Raw genomic sequence first — 21459 nt, 5'->3', positions numbered from 1 at the left:
CTCGGGGGAGGCATGTGAAGTATTTTGTGGACTAACTGGGGCCTTGACAAATTTGTTTACTGTGCGTAAGAGGCATGGTGGGGCAAAAGAAAGGGCCAACAAAAGAGACGGCTGGTACAACCACAACTGTAGGGAGGCGAAAAAAAACCTAGTCGAGGCAGTCAAAGCAAAATCTCAAGTTAGGACAAAGGAGGCTAGGAAGGTCTACTCCAAATTGATCCAGTTAGCAAAGAAGGAATAGGAGGAGAAATTCTGGGCAGAGTTATTGGTTGCTAGTAAGGATAAAGATGCTAGGGGGTTCTGGAAATTGATAGGCTCCCGTAATAGACCCGACGATACTCTGAGAACTTGTACCATCCCACCCCAGAACTGGTTCCGTCATTTCGGGGCCTTATATTCAGCAATAGAAGGGCCACTAAACGAGCCAGCTCTACTTTCCTTTTCAATGGAGGATAGCTCTTTTGGCTTGTTCACATCCCGGAAGGTTGAGAATGCCATCAAAACCGTGGTCCCACTGAAAGCTGCAGGCCCGGATGGGCTCCCAGGTGATTTACTGCGGGCCTACCCATCAGATTGGGGCCAAATAATATCGGCCCTCTTGAATGCTATCTTGGAGGGCGGCCCGATCCCAGAGTCATGGAGAGGGGCAGTGGTAGTCCCCATATACAAAAAGGGAAGTAGAGACATTCCAGGGAACTATAGGCCAATAAGCCTGATTGACTCTACACAAAAAGTAGCTGGAAAAGTCATTCTGGGGAGAATTCTTCAATGGGTGGATGAGAACCAAGTCCTATCGGACTTCCAAGCAGTTTTCCGCCCAGGAACTGGTACAATTGAGCAGGTCTTTAGGCTAACATTACTGCACTGGAAGGTGGTGGAACTGGGCAAGGGCAGTCTTTATTTGGCCTTCATTGACTTGAAGACTGCCTTTGACCTAGTTCCCAGGGAAGAACTCTGGAGGGTTCTCCATCGCCTGGGCCTGCCCCCATACATTCTGTTCCTTCTAATGAAACTCCACACGAGCAATTTTGCTCAGGTTCGCTGGGGGAGAAATGGCGAAACAACAGATAGGATTCCTGTCTGTAGGGGTGTCAGACAGGGTTGCGTGTTAGCTCCCACACTTTTTTCCCTCTACGTAAATGGTGTGGTAGAGCATCTGCTACAGGAACCTGCGGACGCACCCTGTCTGGGGGGTGTGCGGATCCCAACATTACTGTTTGCGGATGACACTCTGCTCATTTCAAAGACCCCTCAGGGGCTCCAGAAGTTGTTGACCCGCTTTCAGGACTTTTGCGAATCCAGAGGGCTGGTGATAAACGTAGAAAAAATGAAATATCTTATACTACGCCCACCAAGGAAATTAGGTCGCCCTCCTATTCTGAACTCAGTCCCTTTGGAGAAGGTGACCGAATTCGACTATTTGGGCTTACGCCTGAATGATAAAATGAGTTGGCCTTCACACATCAACAAGATGGTCCTCTGTCACAAAAGGGTAGGAGGTGCTTTACTCAAGGAATATCATGCATCTCCCAGATCCTCAGTGGCGCCTGCAATTGAGATTTACAAGGCAAGGGGGGTCACATCTGCCCTGTACGGTGCGGAGTTATGGGGTCACTGCAATTTGGAACCTTTATCCAAGACTGAAAACAAGTTCCTGAAGGACCTCCTAGCTCTCCCCTTGAGCACCCCAACAGTTCCAGTGCTCTTGGACTTGGGCTGCAAAAGCATTAAAGACCAGGCCCGTCTTCGCCCATTGCTTCTATGGTCCCGCATATGGAGGGTCCCGGAATTAAAATCCTATGCCGACGGCCTATTGGAAATATTGAACATGGGGGGCTGGAACAAGATCAAGTGGCTGAGGGACACGAAAACTCTTTTGGGGGAACTGGGCCTAGGAGATTGCTGGACTTCAAGATCTGTCCCTCCTAAGGCAGTCCTCAAAAAATTATATTGGGATTGGGTCTCGTGTCAACTAATTGGGAATCCACATCATTGCAATTCGACTGTAGCGTTTCTTAAAATAAAGGATGTGGTATTATACGAACCCTACATGGACCTAATTACTATGCCAGTGGATAGGGCCCTTTACTTCAAGTTTAGAGTTGGCACCCTTCCACTAAAAGCAACTATATCGAAGTGGAAGTCCTATGCCCATTTATCCCCCTTTTGCGCTTGTTGTCCAACCAGGCCAGAGACGGTGGCACATGTACTCTTCGAGTGCCCAGACTATATCCATCCAAGGAGATACTGGTTGAAACCCCTTTTCAAATGTTTGGGAACACGTATGCATTCGGTGGCTCTTCGAATTTTATTGACTGATACCTCTCCACCTATAGTCTGTGGTGTCTCTAAATTTTTAAAACGTTCCTGGTTGATTCGTTGCAATAGATTGACTATATCGGTTTAATTCTTTTTTAGCTAATTTATCTTGGGGAGCTCCCTAAAATTTTTATATATTTTAAGAAATGTATGACATACTTGTATTTTTTTTCTAAAATGTTGTTTTTAATGTATGTTATGCTTGTAAGATATCTTTTGCATATCGAATAAAGCTTTCAACCAACCACTACCTGTGGTGCGGGTTCCCTTTGAAAGAGTGGGGATTGACATTGTTGGACCAATGGACCCCCCAACAGCATCTGGGCACAGATTTATACTGGTGGTAGTGGATCATGCCACCAGGTATCCAGAAGCTATTCCCCTTAGGACCACTACAGCTCCTGTTGTGGCCAGGGCCCTACTTGGAGTTTTCTCCAGAGTGGGGTTTCCTAAGGAGGTTGTCTCTGACAGGGGTGCAAACTTCATGTCAGGATACTTGACTGCAATGTGGAAGGAATGTGGTGTCAATTATAAATTCACCACACCCTATCACCCACAGTGCAATGGGCTTGTTGAGAGATTCAACAAGATCCTCAAAGGGATGATAAAAGGGTTACATGAAAAGCTCAGGCGAAGATGGGACATCCTTTTACCCTGCCTCCTGTTTGCTTACAGAGAGGTTCCACAGAAGGGGGTTGGTTACAGCCCTTTTGAGCTTCTGTTTGGGCATCCTGTAAGAGGCCCCCTATGTCTTGTGAAGGAAGGATGGGAGTTACCTCTCAAAAAGCCTAAGCGTGACATAGTGGACTATGTACTTGGTCTCCGCTCCAGGATGGCAGAGTACATGGAGAAGGCATCTAAAAACCTTGAGGCCAGCCAAGAACTTCAAAAAGCTTGGCATGACCAAAAGGCTGTCTTAACTGTGTATCATGCAGGACAGAAGGTGTGGGTGTTGGAGCCAGTGGCCCCAGCAGCTCTCCAAGACAAATGGTCTGGACCCCATACCATCATTGAGCAAAAGGGAGAGGTCACCTACTTGGTGGACATGGGAACTCTCAGGAGCCCCCACAGGGTGCTTCATGTAAACAGGCTGAAAGCATTTGTCAACAGGGAGGACATGGGCTTGCTCATGGCCACAGATGAGGGGCAGGAGGAAGAGAGTGACCCTCTCCCAGACCTGCTCACTCAGAACCCTGATGATGGGTCAGTAGACGGTGTAGTCTTTTCTGACAGCCTCTCTGCCCATCAACAAGAGGATTGTAAACAGGTTCTTCAATCCTTCAGGCAAATGTTTTCATCGACCCCCAGTCAGACAAACTGGTGCACCCATGAGGTGGACACTGGTGACAGTCTGCCTGTCAAGAGTAAAATCTACAGGCAACCTGACCACGTCAGGGACTGCATAAAGAAAGAAGTCCAAAAGATGTTGGAATTGGGAGTCATTGAACCCTCAGAGAGCCCTTGGGCTAGTCCTGTAGTTCTAGTGCCTAAACCTCACACCCAAGATGGTAAGAGAGAGATGAGGTTTTGTGTAGACTACAGGGATCTCAATGCTGTCACTAAGACAGATGCCCATCCAATACCTAGGGCAGATGAACTGGTAGACAAGTTGGCTTCTGCAACTTTCATAAGTACATTTGACCTAACAGCTGGTTATTGGCAGATCAGGTTAGCTGAGGATGCCAAGGCCAAAACAGCATTTTCTACCCCAGGAGGTCATTACCAATTTGTGGTGATGCCCTTTGGTTTGAAAAATGCACCTGCCACTTTTCAAAGGTTGGTGAACCAAGTTCTCACTGGGTTGGATGACTTCTGTGCAGCATATCTAGATGATATTGCTGTCTTTAGCTCCACCTGGGAGGATCACCTGATCCACCTGAGGAACGTTTTGGAGGCCCTGCAAAAGGCAGGCCTCACTATCAAGGCTACTAAGTGCCAGATAGGGCAGAGTAAGGTTGTATACCTGGGCCACCTTATTTATATTTATTTATTTATTTTGAAGCTTGTAGAGCGCACAGCTACCTCCGGCGGAGGTGTCCCGGCGCTAGAGTTACATGATTGTCCCCCTAAAGAATAAACCAGAATCAAATCCCACAGAGGGACTAGGAGAGTACAATGGTCTGACAATACCAAGCCCTAACGCTTAGTGAACAACCAAGTCTTGAGTTTGCGTCGAAAGGCAGGCTCAGATTCGCAAAACCTGAGATCAAGTCGGAGGCTGTTCCAGAGCTTGGCGGCAGTGACGGTGAAAGATCTGCCGCCACTCCGAGAAAGCCTGAATCTTGGTACCATCAGGAGACGAAGGCTGTTGGATCTCAGATGTCTGACTGAAGCAGAGATTTTGAGACGCTTTCTCAGATAGAGCGGGCCAGTTCAATGAATAGCACGAAATGTCAGGGTCAGAATTTTGAAATCGATGCGTCGTAAAATAGGGAGCCAGTGAAGCTCTTCTCGGTAGGCTCTGACTGAAGTACGGGCGGGGATATTACCAATGAGCCGGGCTGCCGCGTTTTGAACTATTTGCAGACGGTCGATAAGGTAAAGGGGGGCACCTGCATATAGACTGTTAGCATAGTCTAGATGGGTGGTGATGAGTGCCTGGACCACAGTTTTGCGTGAAGATTGAGGGAGGAAGGGGAAGATTTTCCTGATCATACGTAATTTGGAGAAACAGGCCCCTACCACTTTGTTGACTTGGGCACTTCCAGACAGAGAGTTGTCAAAAGTGAAGCCAAGGTTACGAGCTGCCTGAACAGGAGTGGGTGGAGGATTCAAGATGGTAGGCCACCAAAGGATTGCAGGGGGGGGGATGTTTTGCTGAAAAAAAGGACCTCCGTTTTGTCGGTGTTGAGGGCAAGATGATTGGCTGACATCCAAATGCAGATGTTGCCAAGGCAGTTTCTAAAGTTGGAAAAGAGGGAGTCAGAATGGTCTCGAAAGGAAAAGATAAGCTGAGTATCGTCAGCATAGGAGACCACCCTGACACCCCAGGACTCAACTACCTTGGCCAGAGGAGCCACATAAGCATTAAACAATAAAGGGCTTAAAGCAGAGCCCTGGGGCACTCCGCACAGGAGGGGTTTGTCCTCGGATTCAAAAGGGTGCATCGTAACCCTTTGAGAACGACTAGACAGAAAGGAAGTGATCCAGGCCAGCACTGTCCCACCAACCCCTAGCTGTTGTAAGCGGGTGGTAAGTTTTTTATGGGAAACAGTATCGAAAGCAGCGGATAGGTCGAGGAGGACCAACATGGCCTCCTCGCCCCTATCCACTGATTCCCTGATGATTTCAGAGACTTCAAGCAGCGCTGTCTCAGTGCTATAGCCGGTTCTAAAGCCGGACTGAGAGTCGTGTAACAGCTGGTTTGACTCTAGGTACAGTGCCAACTGTTTCTGTACCACTTTCTCCAGAATCTTGGCAGGTTTGGGCAAGAGCGAAATAGGTCGATAGTTGCTGAATAGTAAAGGGTCGGCACCGGATTTTTTCAGTATGGGGACAAGCCTAGCCTGTTTCCACACTGAGGGGAATTGGCCGCGCGACAGAGAAGCATTCCAGATGGAAAGAAACGGGTTCACTAGAATGGGGGCAAGAATGCCCATGACTTTGGCCGGGACTAAGTCCAGGGGGGAACCAGACTTAATGTTGCGTAGCAGAACTATCGCCAGGTCTGGAGTTAGCTCGCTAAAAGAATTAAAAGAGCAGGAGAGGTGACAGGGGCGATCTTCGGGGTGATTAGGAGTCGTCACTGCAAAGGAGGAGGAGAGTTTAACTATCTTCTCCTGAAAGTAATCAGACAATCCATTGCAGAGATCTTGAGTGGGGGTACAAAGGGATTTCAAAGCAGGGGGGTTTACAAAGTCTTTCACAATGGAGAAAAGAGTTTTAGAGGAATTCTGCGCCTGTTGAATAAGATTAGAAAAGTAAACTCTCATTGAAGAGCGTATGAGTTTGTGAAATTTATTCAGGGCAGATTTGTACGCCAATTTGGCTAAGGGATCGAAGTTCAGTCTCCATTTGCGTTCCAGCTGCTTACACTTGCTCTTTTCCTCACGCAGCAGAGGGGAAAACCAAGGGGCAGAGGGACGGGATCTAAAGGAAGTAAGAGGAACAAGGGGGGAAACAGAGTCAAGCGCATCTGAGAGAGACGAATTAAATCTCAAGGTTTCTGAATTGAGGTCTTTTTGCTGGTTCAGTTGAAAATGAAGATGAGCTTCCAAGGAATCACAAGTAACTTTAGTCCATTTTCGCCCTCTAACTCGATTAAGGGGGATAGGGGAAGGAGGAGTGGGGGCCGTGAAAGAGAACGGAATGAGAAAGTGATCGGTCCACGTCAAAGGAGTGGGGGGGAGGGTGGAGATGGTAGGATGATTAGAAAAAATGAGGTCAAGTGTATGGCCTGCAATATGAGTCGGGCCTGTCACTAATTGGGACAGGGTGAGTCCTTGTAGAGTTTCTAACAGAGAGGAGGCTTGTGTACAGGAAAGATTATCAATGTGAATATTAAAATCTCCTAATACAGTAAAATGAGGATGTTTGAGCGAAAAATCAGCAATAGAATGCATCAAAGTATTAAGGGAGGAAGAGGTAACAGCAGGGGGGTTATAGATCAGTATGCCTGCACAGATGCTACTAGCGGAGTTCATAATTGTAAAATAAGCGGCCTCAATGAGGCCCAGATTAGGAATTTTCGTAAAGTTTAATTTGAGATGGGATTTAGCAATTATCGCAAGACCCCCTCCGGTCTTGGAGTTGTCTCGATTGATGCCAGTAAAACAATAACCTGGGGGAGTAGCTAAAGTGATGTCCGGTTTGGGAGAATCTTTTATCCAAGTTTCGGTAAGAAACAATAAATCCCAATTGTGGGTGTCAAGAGATAACCAGATATCATGGGCGTGAGCTGGAAGAGATCTGCAGTTAACTAATGCGGCCTTTAAGATGGTGGGTGACTGATCATTAACAATTGAGGGAAGTAGCGGTGCTTTAGAGACCACAGGAAGAGAAAAATTGCAGTGTGGGCAGAAATATGCAGTTGATTCTAGGCTAAGAGTGTTGCAGCAGATTAAGGGGGAGCAAGTAGCAGGACGGAGGTGTAGCAATTGATCCGAGGACCAGCGGGTTCCTGGGGCGTGTGGAGCAGGGGTTCTGGCGCTAAGCGCGGGTCCGGCGCGGACGGGCGCAGACGGGCTTGCCTTCGGCGCGCCATCGGCGCGCCCGATGCGCCCGCCCGCTGCGCGGACGGGAGAGCCCCTTCCTTTTATCCATGTCTTGCTAGGGGGTGGGAGGAGGGTGGGAGGCGTCCAGGAGCTGGAGCGCTACCCTGCCTCCCCCCAAGATGGCGGTTCCGCTTTACCCAGCCGGCGAGAGCGCTGTGCTCGGCTGCACCGGTAGAGGAATGAAGATCGGGACCCCTGTGACGACTAGATCTCGTCAAAACATGCAGGCGGTCAGTGTCCGATACTTAAAATACAACTGTTTAAGATATGTACAATTTTTAAAAAATGCCGGTCAGCGTGACTGTACAAAGGTCGTAAAATCACCACGCATACAGTTTAAAGGCTTTCAGTTCACACACTCTCACAAAAGATAGGTTTGTAGCAAATTAGGAAAGAGAAATGCCCCCGGCTTCCGCCTCAGGGGAAAACAAGTAATCTGAATGAATTATCACCAGGACTCCTTATGTAGTGAGGGAGGGCGGGAGGCGTCCAGGAGCTGGAGCGCTACCCTGCCTCCCCCCAAGATGGCGGTTCCGCTTTAGCCAGCCGGCGAGAGCGCTGTGCTCGGCTGCACCGGTAGAGGAATGAAGATCGGGACCCCTGTGACCCCTGTGACGACTAGATCTCCATCTTGTGGGTGGAGGCCAGGTTCAACCACTGGAGAGCAAGATACAGGCCATAAAGGACTGGGCTCCTCCAACCACCCAGACACAGGTCAGAGCTTTCTTGGGCCTGTCTGGTTACTATAGGAAGTTTGTCAAAAATTATAGGTCCATTGTGACACCACTTAATGACTTGACAAGCAAGAAAATGCCAAAGAAAGTTCAGTGGACAGTTAGCTGTCAGAAGGCATTTGATGACCTAAAGCAGGCCATGTGTACTGCACCTCTTCTCAAGAGTCCTGACTTCTCCAAAACCTTCATTGTCCAAACAGATGCATCTGAGTTGGGTGTGGGAGCTGTTCTTTCTCAACTGAATATTGATGGTCATGACCAGCCCATTGCTTTTATAAGCAGAAGGCTGACCCCTAGAGAGAAACGTTGGTCAGCTATTGAGAGGGAGGCCTTTGCTGTGGTTTGGGCCCTGAAGAAGTTGAGGCCATACTTGTTTGGAACTCACTTCAAGATTCAGACCGACCATAAGCCCCTCTTATGGCTAAATCAGATGAAGGGTGAAAACCCCAAACTTCTTAGGTGGTCCATTTCCCTACAGGGGATGGACTTTACAGTGCAGCACAGACCAGGGACTGACCATGGCAATGCAGATGGTCTCTCCAGGTATTTCCACTTAGAACAGGAAGACTCACCTGGTCAAGGTTAGTTTAATGTACCTAAGTTTGGGGGGGGGGTTATGTAGGAGAGTGGGGTCTGCAATCCTATGGTCACTCCAGATTTTTGCTTTTTGCTTCACTGGTTTACGACTTTCCCTGGCTGTGGGCCTGCTAATCAGACCCACAGCCTAGCTGTTCTCTCTCTAAATTGACAGCCATGTGCCTTAGGTGCATTTACTAATTGGTACTGGGCCACCTTATCAGTCCCTGTACAGCATACCTTAGGTATCCAGGGCATAGGTGTACCCAGGGCCTACCAGGGGCTGAAGCATGTATTATGCCACCCCTGGCTGGCCATCTAAATCTGACACAACTGGCTGCATGACAGCTGGGGCAAGGTGGTGTAAACACCCTTTGCTGTAGATATAGTATACCTATATCTAACCCTAAAATGGACACATATATTCCTATCAGTCACTCCTATGGCAGGCCTTATCAATCCTGAAGGCAGAGTGCTTGGAATTATGTGAGATGGTGCTCTGGCATGAGCTGAGCCCGTTTGCAGCTTGCGGAACCAAGTCCTAATAGCTGTATCATTATAACGCTATACCATATACTCTTAAGTGCATTATCAACCTCGCGGTTAAATGCTAACTCTGGTATAACATTATCAAAACATGTCGAGTAAGGTGTCATACGATTTGGAATACTACCCCCTCGCCAATTCTGGCAACGGGGGTAGCATTCCACCCTTCTAGAGGGACACAACATGTATGTAACTATGAACCCCGGTTAAAGTTAACTCGAGCCTCAGCATCACAAAATGGATGCTGCCACCACAGACACAAGTCTGACCTCCTGCTGCTGGGAGTCCTTCCTGCGAGGATGGCTTGGACAAAGGGTTTCCTGCCTTGGGAGGTGCTAGCACCACCCCAGACAGGATTTTGTGTATTGAGGTAGGGAGGCCTGAAAGGAATGAGACATGCCTGGAGCACACAAGGTGCCCTGTGCATACACCGGTTCAAACCAGTTGCTGGGGCATCCCAGCCCCAGCTCTGGCGGGAAACCGGACAAAGGATAGGGGGTGTAACCACCCCCCTTCCTGGTCCCACCCAGGGGAGGGACCTAGTCAGTAGTGCAGCCCCCTTTAGGAGAATAAAGGTAGGAGCTGGTCCCATTCCAAATTAGATTATCCTGAACTATTCAACAAGAAGAAACTCTGGCCTTCGACGTTCTGCTCCACAGAAAACTGAAGAATCTCCCTTGTGGACAAGGAGTGTCCACCCTGCACAAGCAGGCACCATCAAGCGTCCAGCGGCTTCACTTTGTCGTCTTCCCTCGAGGATCCAGACTTCAGAGCCCGACGAGACCCAGATTCCCAGGCCTCTCCGACCTCAACTCACATCTTCAGCAAAGCTGAGACCCGTGGGTGCGACGAGACACGTGGGACCGACCATCTTGAACGAACCTGCACTTCGCTTCCAGCACAACTCCCGAGGTAAACTCGACCAAGTGCTTTGTGGACTGAGAAGCCCTAGCCCCGAGCAGCCCCTGCACCGAAGATCAGCCCTCCAGCATCCACGAGATCTGCGTGGGGCCCTTCTGCTTTGTTGCTGCTCAACACGTTGTCTGGTCACTTGCCGGCTGGCTAGTGGCCTCCTAGACGATGAACCTTTGAATCTTCACTGCTGGTATGGTTGCTCCAGACTGGCCCTTGCTCCCTTCCAAAAGAGGGGCACTCCGGACTCTCCTAGTCCACACCAGACGCTTTCTTCACTCACCGCGTGGGTTGCCTTTGCCAAGGCCTGTTGAGTCCCAGCCTGGATCCGACACCGCCGACAGCGAGAACCTGCGTGGGACAGCTCGTGCCTCCATCCTGGTTGTGGAAGACACCTCCTGGTCCACATGGCTGCAGAGTCAAGCGTCCACTCTTCACCTGATTGCGACGTCGACATCTGGTTCCTTCCTGGTTCCACTCCAGTCACTGGCTAGTGACTGTGAACATTGTCCCCTCTGCTTTCATGTCTCCTTCTTCAACAATCCACCCTTGGATTGCACTGGACATCTTCCTCCTGGTCGCCTGCAGCATCGTTTCTTTCAGGCTCCATAGACTTCAACGCGAGAACCCCACGCACTTTGACACCTGTGCACCCGCAGTCCGTGGGTGAGGTAACAAGAGCATTTCAGTGCTCAAGGGTAGTTTAACTGTCCTAGTGTCCAGTTCCACAGTCGTTGTTGTCCTATCTAGTCAGGATTGTCCGTACTCACCTTTAACTTGAACCGTACTGTCCATAGACGTTGTTACGCATCTCGCGAGTGAGTTCACACTCTGCACACGTGTTCCGTGGGCCTCCTATTACTTACCTGAAGTTAGTGTAGCGTGGTCCCATCGATCCTACAACCTCTGGACAGCTCCATTCCTCTTATCGACAATCACATTCCACTTACTTAGTATATGGTTTGTCGTGCCCCTAGGGCACCATTGTAATTTTGTGCGACTTGTAGTATTTTTCGTAAGAGATTGTCATGTGCTTAGCCCTCTGACCTCAAAAAGAGTTCAGAGGTGTTGTTATTAATAAATATACTGTTTATTTTCATAACAACCTGTGTGGTGTCCTTTCATCTGGTATTCAAGGGGTTATATTGTGGTAAAACAGCTGGCTTCACATGCCAAAAGAGTTTAGCCTAAGACTGCTTTGTCCATGCTACCATTAGGATAGCTGGTCTATAAGGTTGACTTACAACCAATCACCATAAGGGTTGTTTGGACTGATACAAGGTGGTCACTAGAACTAGTGAACACCATATATCAGGCCAACTTCTCACAGGGATGACCCTACCCGCGGTCCGTCTGGCCCTCTAAACTCTCGCGCCACTGCCTGTGTAAGCCATTGCAGCTGTGCCGCCAGATAATACCACTCGAAGTCTGGGGCCGCCAGCCCCCTTCCTCTCTCGGTCTCATCAGGGTAGCCAACGCTACCCGCCGTCTGCCAGATCCCCAAATAAACCCTGTCATCATCGCTCGGAGTGTCCGAAAAAAGGAGACAGGGATCCAGATCGGCAAAGTACGGAAAAAATATAGCAGCCGTGGTAGCGCTACCATCTTCAAGAGCGCTACGCGCCCAGCTACCGATATGGGGAGAGTACGCCAGAACGCTATACTGCCTCTGAGCCCTCTCAGCGCGCTACCCACATTCTCGTCAAAGAGGTCAATGGAGGTGTGAAATATGCCGACCCCCAAATACGGTAGGCAGTCGGGTTCCCACCTCAGGCCATCAAGTGCCGAGGGCGTCCGATCCCCAGGGGAGATGGGAAACAAACAGGTCTTGTTCCAATTCACCTGTAGCCCTGACAAGCGGCCGAATTCTCTGAGCAATTGTCTGGCGCCCTGCAAGGCGTCCCCTGTATCAGCCAAATATAAGAGGAGATCGTCCCCATATAAAGAAATGTGATGAGGCTCCCCGTGCAGCAAGACTCCCTCGTACAATCGTCCCTGGCGGGCATGCGCTGCTAGCGGTTCAATTGCCAGCGCAAACAGTAGCGGGGACAGAGAACAGCCCTGACGAGTACCTCTCTCCATCCGACAGGCCGCTGAGATAGTGCGTCCCGTGCGAACCCTTGCCGTGGCAGAGCTGTACAACAGACTGGTCCAACGTATAAAATGATCCCCTAGACCAAATCCCTTCAACACTCGGAACAAATATGACCACTCCACGCTATCGAACGCCTTTTCGATATCCACCGACAGCACTGCTGTCCCCGCAGATCCCTCTCCTCCATCCCCCATGACCCGGATCAATCGCCGTATACACGTCGCGGTGTTCCTGGCAGGGATACAACCCGATTGGTCAGGGTGCACCAGGGTGCCCATGTGGTCTAAGAGACGCGTGGCCAAAATCTTACTGAGGATCTTATAGTCCACTACAAGCATGGAGAGCGGTCGGTACGCAGCCCTGGACGCGGGATCCCCACCCTTCTTCAGTAGCGGTACTATGATCGCTTCTCTCATGGTGGGTGGCAGCCTGCCCAATTTCCACGCCTCTTGATAAACCGACTGCAAATGTGGCACCAGGATATCCAAATATGCTGCGTAGAACTCCACCGGGAGTCCGTCGGCACCCGGCGTCTTTCTCCGAGCCATGTGTTTGACCGCGGCCCTAATTTCTCCCGGTGAAATGGGTTCCCCCAACTTGGCGCCCTGTTCCGGGTCCAAATGTGGCAGCCCCGCGGCCTCCAGATAGTCATCCAGACCATCAGGGGGGTCCCTCATCCTGCTCCGATATAGCAGCGTATAATATTCCAAAAATTGGTTGTTAACCTCCTTTTGTGAAAAGACCAGGTCCCCTGTGGGTGTGGTCAGAGACATTATTGGGGAGCCCCGGACCGCCGGATTAGCCAGCCAGGCCAATAACGTCCCTACTTTATCTCGTTCAGCATGGGCTCGGACCATATATTCTCTATAATCGTAGCAGCGGAGCCGCTCGACCTGCGTAGCCACTTCCTCGCGTGCCGCCGTCATCGCACCTGGGCCGTTCCCATTCGTGTGGCCATCTATTTCTGCCTGGCGTAGGCTGATCTCCGCTCGGTCTATATCCTGCAACAGCACCGTACGCGTCCCAGCGACGGACGAGATGCATGTCCCTCTCACCACTGTTTTAAAGGCGTCCCACTCATGCGCCCTACTCGACGCCGTTCCCGAGTTGTCTAAGAAGTAGCGCTCTATGCCCTCCCTGAGCTCTGCTGCAAACGTGGGGTCTTCCAGCGTCGCCGGATTCAATCGCCACGTCGGGATCACCTGCCGCTGCCGCGATAAAAGCACGGTTATCAGGCAGGGGTTGTGGTCCGAGAGTGTCCTCGCCAAGTACTCGCTATGGCATGTGAGTTCCAGCGCTCCCGGAGTACACAAAATGCCATCGAGCCATACGTGTAAATCATGGGGCACAGAATAAAAAGAATAGTCCCTATCCGCGGGATGTTGCGCACGCCAGGCATCCACGAGGCCCCACGCTCCCTGCCATTCCCTTCGCACCTTGGCCACTCGTCTTACTGCCGACTGAGCCAGTGGGGGGTGAGAACGATCTAGTTCCACGTCAGTGATTGAATTGAAGTCCCCCCCATAAACACCGTTCCAACTAAAAACGACGCTAACTTACCAGAAAGCCGCGCGAAGAATGCCGCGTGGTCGGAGTTTGGAGCATAGACGCTGATGAAGGTCACATCCCTGCCGTCCAGGTGGCCCAACACCAATACATACCTCCCCTCTGGGTCTAAAATAGTGGTCGTAGGTTGGAAAGGGACCCCTGATCTTACCCAGATTAAAGTCCCCTCGGCGAAGGCAGAGTAAGTGGTACAGAACAACTGTCCCCTCCATCTCCTTTGCAATGCCCGCCCCCTCTGTCTGATCAAGGTGTGTTTCTTGTAAAAAGGCCACCTGGATCCCTCTGGGAACTAAATATGCATGTACTTTGTATCGTTTCCTCATGGAGTTCAGCCCTTGCACATTCCAAGTGACACACTTTAATTCAAGTCGGGTCGCCATAGGAAAGGATGTCACAGAGCACAATCCCACACAGTCTGACGGGCACACCGACAACCCCCCCCATATCAAAACTTCCCCAACAACCCCCCACCCCAACTTTCCCCAGAACAGGCTCTAAACCATAGTTACCCATCCAAACACAGACCCACTAAGGGAAATACCCTGGTAACTACCAGAGTCTCACAATAAGTGTGAGGTAGAGGGGGTGGTCCAGCACCAGCATGAGATGGACAACAACTGCACTCGCCCAGTCAAATGGTCATGCCTCATATGTGAAATTTCCCCCCCTCCCAGCAGCGCCCCGCTCTCGAGGTGCCCGCCCCCAATCAAATCTCCCCTCCCCTCCCCAAGGGGATGCCCTCCCGCTCAAATTGGGGGTCCAGTCCCCCGCTCTCTCCTGCAGAACCATGTCCGCCCCTCCCAGTGGCGTGGCCCCACTGTCCATATGTTTCCCCTTACTGTTCACAGGTTGGAGTCAGGTATCAACACTCGTCCAGCAGGCCATCGGCAGTCCGTGGAGTAACCTCAGGCAGATGGTCATTGTCCTCTTCAGATCCCTCCGAGCCCACCTCCTCCGACCCCTGTTGGGATGCTGTTTCCTCCGGCGGGGCCATAGTCGCCGCTCCGGAGATGATCGCTACCGCTTGTAGCGCCGCTTGCCTCTCCAGTCCCGTCTGGGAAGTTGATGGCGATTGTCCCTTCGCCCCACGTTTCCTGGTGCGTCGGCCTCTTCGAGGTCTCGGCTGCATCTCGGCTTCTGAGTCCCGTTGTCCCGGGCCATCCTTGCCCGCGCGATATTGTTCGAGCCAGTGCCAAGCGTCGTCGGAGTTTTCAAAGAAGGTTGCAGTCCCATCCACCATCACCTTCAAGCGTGCCGGGAAGAACCAAGCATACTGTATACCCTCTGTCCGGAGGGCCCTATTGACCGTCATGAAGAAAAAATGGTTCCCTTGGACCTCCTGGGAGTAATCAGGGTAGAGGGAGACTGAGGCATTGTCCACTTTGTAGGGGCCAGCCGTCCGGGCATTCCACAGTATAAGATCGCGGTCCTTGAAGTGGAGCAGGCGTGCGACCACCGGTCTGGGCGGGCGGCCCTGGGCCGGCACACGATGAGCCCTCTCCAGGGTATAAAACTGTGATAAGCCTTCGGGGGCGACCACCTCTCGCAGCCACTTTTCCAGGAAGTCAACCATATTGTCCCCTTCACATTTCTCGGGAAGGCCCACCACCCTTATGTTGTTACGTCTATTGCGCCCTTCTGCATCTTCGGCCCTCCTTTCCAACAATTGCACTCTGCGCGATAGGTCGCTCAGCGATACGTCCGTCGCCTTTTGCGCGGGTTCCAGCGTTGCAAGCGCAAGTTCCGTGACCTTATCCCGATCTGCTAGCTGGCCGTGGTCAGCCCGAAACAGGCCAAGGCCTGTTGAGACCTGCGTTATGTCTTGGTGTAATGATTCTTTTGTGTCCGCTATGGCTTTAAGGATTTGGTCCATTTGCTGTTGCTGTAGCCCCACAGTCGGACCCCCAGCCGGGTTTTGGTCTTGAGAGTCGTGTGAATCATCGACAGGGTCAGTCTGCATTGGCTCCGGAATGCGCCGCGGTTTCCCTATGGTCCAGTCTCCAAGTCAGTGGCCCAGCACGGCAACCCCGTGTCAGGCGTTCCCAGCCGTGCACCACCAGGAAAGCTAGGGCGAGCGTCGACGGATCTCCCCAATGTCCGTAAGTCTCGTCGCCCGGTCCCACCACTGTGGTATCCCTTTGTTCGCCGCACAGCAATTGGGGGTCCAGCACCAGGTACTGCTCGTTAGGAATAGGGTTCCACCCGGCCCATCCACCGGGTTCGCCAGGAAATGGACGCTCACCGTCTCGCCGGCACTCCGCCCTCCACTGCGGCATTCCTCTCGACCAAGATGTGTCTCCCAATGGCGCGTCGCACCAGTTCCAGCCGCCACACCAAGCACGCCACAATCCTCCTCTCGGGGTGTGTGCCCCCAGCAAAGCGCAGCGCCCCACAGTGCCGGGGGAGTCGGATCAGGGGGCTGGGTCAGGCACTCCAATGAGTCTTCCGTGCAGCAGCCCTCCAGGTCCACGATCCGGCCACAGAGCAGTAGGGCAGGGAGTCGGGGTGAACGTCCGCGCCTGCTCTCACCTGCCACTGAGGCCACCTCTCCCCCAGGTCGAGGTGCGGGGAAGCAGGCACCCAATGGGAGGGTTCCCCACGAGGGCAAGTCTCCGAGGTAACTACAGCCGCAGGGAGCCTCCGCCGTCGCTCCACGGCAGCACCGTCATCTAGGGTGCACCTCGGGGCTCCAAATCAGGATTCAGGAGGAGGTCCAGTCACCGCCATCACCGAGGTGGCCCCAGTTCTGCTCCGGTCAGCGTGGGCGCTCCAAGCGCCGCCCTCTGTCTCACCGCGGCAGCCCCCGTGTCCCGCAGTGGCGCCCCAGCCGGGCCACCGTCCACTGCTGGCGGGCCCAGCCGAACGCGAGGCTATAACCAAGATGGCTGAGCCTCTTCAAAGGCGGCAGCCGCAATCCCTGCGCCGGCAGCCCCCGCCGTCAGGGCCGAGGCTCAGCCTGGGGGCAGTCACCTCCTAGTCCCGGGGGGGCCCTTGCTGAGGGCTCCGACACCGCCGGGGGAGTTTTGAAGCAGGATAAAGTCCGACACGGAGCTCGGAGCTCACACGTCCATACACGGTGGTGCCTAAGCCACGCCCCGTTTCTACATATACATATTATCAGTATGTTATTGCTATTTTATTTACCGTGGGACTCCCACTCCGACGACGGGGAATATTCAAGCATGTGCATCTATGAAAGACACCCTAATACTGGAGAAACTCTGTGACACACAAGCCCACATCGCATAATTCCATTACACTCAAACCCACCTAATTATTATCCATATAATTCCTCTGCACACCATGCAACATAATTCCACTACAAACATCCACTTCAGACAACACAATTCCATGCCACACAATTCCGCAACTAACAATTGAAATCTAATCCACAGAATTCCACTCCATATAACATACATCCACTCCACTCCATAACACATGGGCAAAAGATATTGGGTCTCATTTAGATCTTGGCGAACGGGTTAAACCATCACAAATGATGACAGATATCCTGTCTGCCGAAATATAAATCTCATTGTGTCCTATGGGATATGTATTACGGGGACGGGAAATCCATCAGCGTTGTGAGAGAGTAACCCGTCCGCCCAGATGTAAATCAGGCCCATTGTCAGTTACAATGCCAATGGCTATAACTCTCGCAAATGCGAGACCTATTGCCATTGCCAGTGATTGTTTAAAATATACTGACACCCATGCTTTCTCCTATGCTTGTAACTTTTCCAATAAAAATATATTTAGAAAATCAATAGAAATCTTGTGCAACTTGCAAGAACTCACAAGATTCCAAGACAGTATGTGACTTGGCAGCCTTCTTTGATGCAGGCGGGTATAAATACTGCACCCTTCAGCATTGATTTGGATCCAGCTGTCTGTATTCTCAAGAGCCCCTGAACTAACCCATGGGGACTACTTCTCACCTGTGGACCCCAACTGTGCAGCACCTAACCTTAATTTGCTCACAGATGCATCCCACTACCGGATCTACCACTTATGGTAAATCTGGGAATGTATTGAAAAAAACATGGGTTTTACATAGCAACACCGGCGCACCACCCATGTAATGTCTCCCTGGGGCAGAGTAACCAAGCACAGCCATTTGCTCTGTGATGCATTACTCTGAATTTTTGAAGACATTTAGGGCAAGACATCTTTGCCTTCTTGCCAGTTGAAGGATGGTGCCAAATCCACACAACTACTCGTTCAATATGGCCCTTAGTACTTACTACTTCCTCTACAAATTAGACACTTGTCAGTTCTCTAACATTCCAAGTTTCAAAAGGCAAAAGTTAACATTTATGCTTCATTATCATGTAACATATGAAAACGTGTCATCTGAAGCATGTATTGGCCACCAAAACCCACCAATGAGCATGCAAAAGAAAGAGCTGAGATCTGTTGTTTTCTGTATTACCCCATGAACGGTGCTCTAATTATTTACCTGAATCGTCTTGTCTTCATCTGTATGTTCTGATTCAGAAACAACCTGAGATTGCTGTGATTTTCCAGGTTTCAGCTAAATAACAGAAATGAAAGAAATAATATCTAATTAAGCACTTTTTAACAAAATCATTGCTGGAAATTGTGTTTCTGGTTCAGGTGGGTGAAACCATACTCAATCAGGAAGAAAACAAGTTACTTACCTGTAACTTTGGTTCCCCAGTATTGGTAACTTTGATAGATTTCCATGCTTTGTATCATTCCCCCGTCGTCGGATTGGGAGCCTCGGTAAATGAAAAAAAAATACCATAGCAATAGGCACAAAAGAGAAAAATTAGGCCTAGGCCTCATCTCATTTTGTAGCTTATCCACCTCTTTGTGTAAAAGAGCCCAAACTTTCTGCAACAACCAATCAGAATAGCCTCACCCCTTAGAACCCTCCTGAGAGAGCCTCAGAGCCTCATATTTTCGTAGCCGTTGTGCAACAGCCACTATCTCAGTAAAAAGGCCGATCTTTCCCAGGGGAGGAGGGTGGGCGCATGGGAATCTATGAAAGTTACCAATACTGGGGAACCAAAGTTACAGGTAAGTAACTTGTTTTCTTGCCCCAGTGCCTGGAGCTCACTAATCCTTCTGGCCGATGTCAATGCCAACAGAAGAGCCAGCTTCCAAGATAGGAATTTAAGGTCCGTTTTGTGAATGGATTCAAACGGTGCTCTCATTAGCTGAGCCAAGACCAAATTAAGTTGCCAGACTGGTGGAGGAGGACGGACTGGAGGAAAAAGCCTGAACAGGCCTTTCAAGAACTGCTTGACAATCCTAGCGGACCAAAGCGAAGTACCTGAAGACGTCCGTCTGAATCTCAGAAGAATGAGCCAACCCACATTTAGCCAGCGACAGGATATATGGCAAAATCTGATGCGGAGCTGAAGTGTAAGGGTGAAGATGTTGTTTCTGACACCAGAAGCAGAACCTTTTCCATTTTGCCCTATAAGTTCTGTTCGTACTTGGAGCTCGAGCTTGAGACAAGATGTCCCTACACTCCTTGGTAAGGTTCAGATTCTGGAATTCCCTGTACTCAGGAGCCACACTGTCAAGTGAAGCAAGCTCGGGTCCGGATGGAGCACTTGACCCTGAGACCTCGTCAACAGAGAAGGAACCGGTTGCAGGCGAATTGGATGGTCCTGAGAAAGCAGAAGGAGTTCCGTGTACCAGAACTGTCGGGGCCACTCCGGTGCAATCAAGATCATTCTGCACGGCTCCGCCTTGATTTTCCTGATCAACCTCGGGATCAGGGGTATCGGAGGAAAAGCGTAAAAGAACGCGCCGTACCAGGCAATCGAAAGCGCATTCCCCAAGGACCCCGGATGGTGATCCCTGCTTGCATAGAATCGACATTTGGTGTTCTCCGAAGTTGCTAACAGGTCTATTGTCGGGGTTCCCCACGTCGAGAACACCTCCTCCAGAATGGTCCATTCGTGATTGGTCGATTTCTGACGGCTCAGCGCATCCGCTGTTATATTGAGCGAACCTGCGAGGTGTTCTGCCGTCAGAGCAATATTATGAAGAATCGCCCAATCCCAAATCACTTGAGTTTCTTTGGAGAGAACCTGGGATCTTGTCCCGCCCTGCTTGGTGATTTAGTTCATGGCCGTTGTGTTGTCCGTCCGGACCAGCACTGAATGATTCTGGATTCGTGGCAGAAAAGCCTGCAAGGCTAATCGAATGGCTTTGAGTTCTAACAGGTTGATGTGGCACTTGCGTTGAACCGGATCCCAGTGACCGCTCACATGCAGTTCCTGGAGCACCGCTCCCCAGCCTTCTAATGAGGCATCCATGGTGAGAACCATGGGAGACGGAGGAAGTGTGAATGTTAATCCCTGTGCGATGTTGTCTTTCACCAACCACCAGCCGCATGCTTTTTTCATTGCAGGTGTTACCATAATCCTGTTGTCAAAAGAGCCCTCCGCCTGGGACCATTGCTTGTTGAGCTGCTCTTGCAGTGGACGCATTCGCAGCCTGCAATGTGGAATCAATGGTATGCAGGATGAGATCGATCCGAGCAGAGACTTGTAGAGCCGTACTGACAGGGTTTTCCTCTTTAGCAAGAGGCGAGCCGATAGCATCAATTTATTTTGACGTTCCTCCGTTGGATAAGCCTTGCAGCGTTTCGTGTCCAGAATGGATCCTAGAAACTTTGCTGACCTGGATGGTTGAAGAACCGATTTGTCTTTGTTGAGCTGAAGGCCCAGGTGTTGAACAGTTGGATGCAGGTCGTAATGGCTTTGGAAGTTCCCTGGAAAGATGGAGCCTTGACCCGCCAGTCGTCTAGGTAGGCTAACACTTCCAGAGATTGTTTCCTGAGGAATGCTGCCACCGGAGCCAACACCTTTGTAAATAACCTTGGTGCAGACCGGAGACCCAAAGGAAGTACTTTGAACTGAAAATGGCTCTTGCCTACTGTGAAGCGCCAGTATTGTCTGTGAGCTGGATGGATCGGCACATGGAAATAAGCATCCTCTAAATCCAGAGTCACCATGAATTCTCCTGGATTTAGCAGACGAAAAATATCCTGGAGAGTGACCATCCTGAAGGATAGCTTGATGCGATAGGTGATGAGGTCCCATAGATCTAATATGGGGTGCCATTTTTCTGTTGTTTTGAGAACCAGGAAGAACCTGGAATAAAACCCTTTCCCCCTTTGTGAGAGAGGTACAGGTTCTATTGCCACCTTGATGAAAAGCTGTTGGGTTTCGAGACGTAGCAGTCCCAGATATTTCGACTCGTTGGCGCCTGAAGCTCTGTTTGGAAGATGTTGTAACACCAACGTGTGGCCACTCTGAACGATATTCAGGACCCACTGGTCTGATGTAATAACCTTCCAACTGCTTAGACAATGAGAAATACTGCCCCCCACTGATGTCATCGGAGGGGTAGGAACAGTAGAAAGAGCCGTGAGGCCGCTATTGTTGTTTGGAGTTGTCCCGTCCTTGACGACCTTGACGCCCTCTCTGTGGTTGGCGAGAGAAAGACGCCGACT

The 21459-nt window shown here is 50.8% G+C and overlaps 1 protein-coding gene across 1 annotated transcript in view; it reads right to left on the bottom strand.

Annotated features, from left to right (window-relative positions):
* Positions 1–21459, bottom strand: part of LOC144790640 (uncharacterized) — a 552900-nt gene that overhangs the window by 177506 nt on the left and 353935 nt on the right. The window contains exon 23 of the mRNA XM_078665372.1: positions 18421–18495. Coding sequence (XP_078521498.1) covers positions 18421–18495 — 75 coding nt within the window. The remainder of the gene's footprint in view (positions 1–18420; positions 18496–21459) is intronic.

This window comes from Lissotriton helveticus, chromosome 11, assembly GCF_964261635.1.
Source record: "Lissotriton helveticus chromosome 11, aLisHel1.1, whole genome shotgun sequence".
In the NCBI taxonomy this organism is placed as follows: domain Eukaryota; kingdom Metazoa; phylum Chordata; class Amphibia; order Caudata; family Salamandridae; genus Lissotriton; species Lissotriton helveticus.
This window is presented reverse-complemented; position numbering and strand designations above follow the sequence as displayed.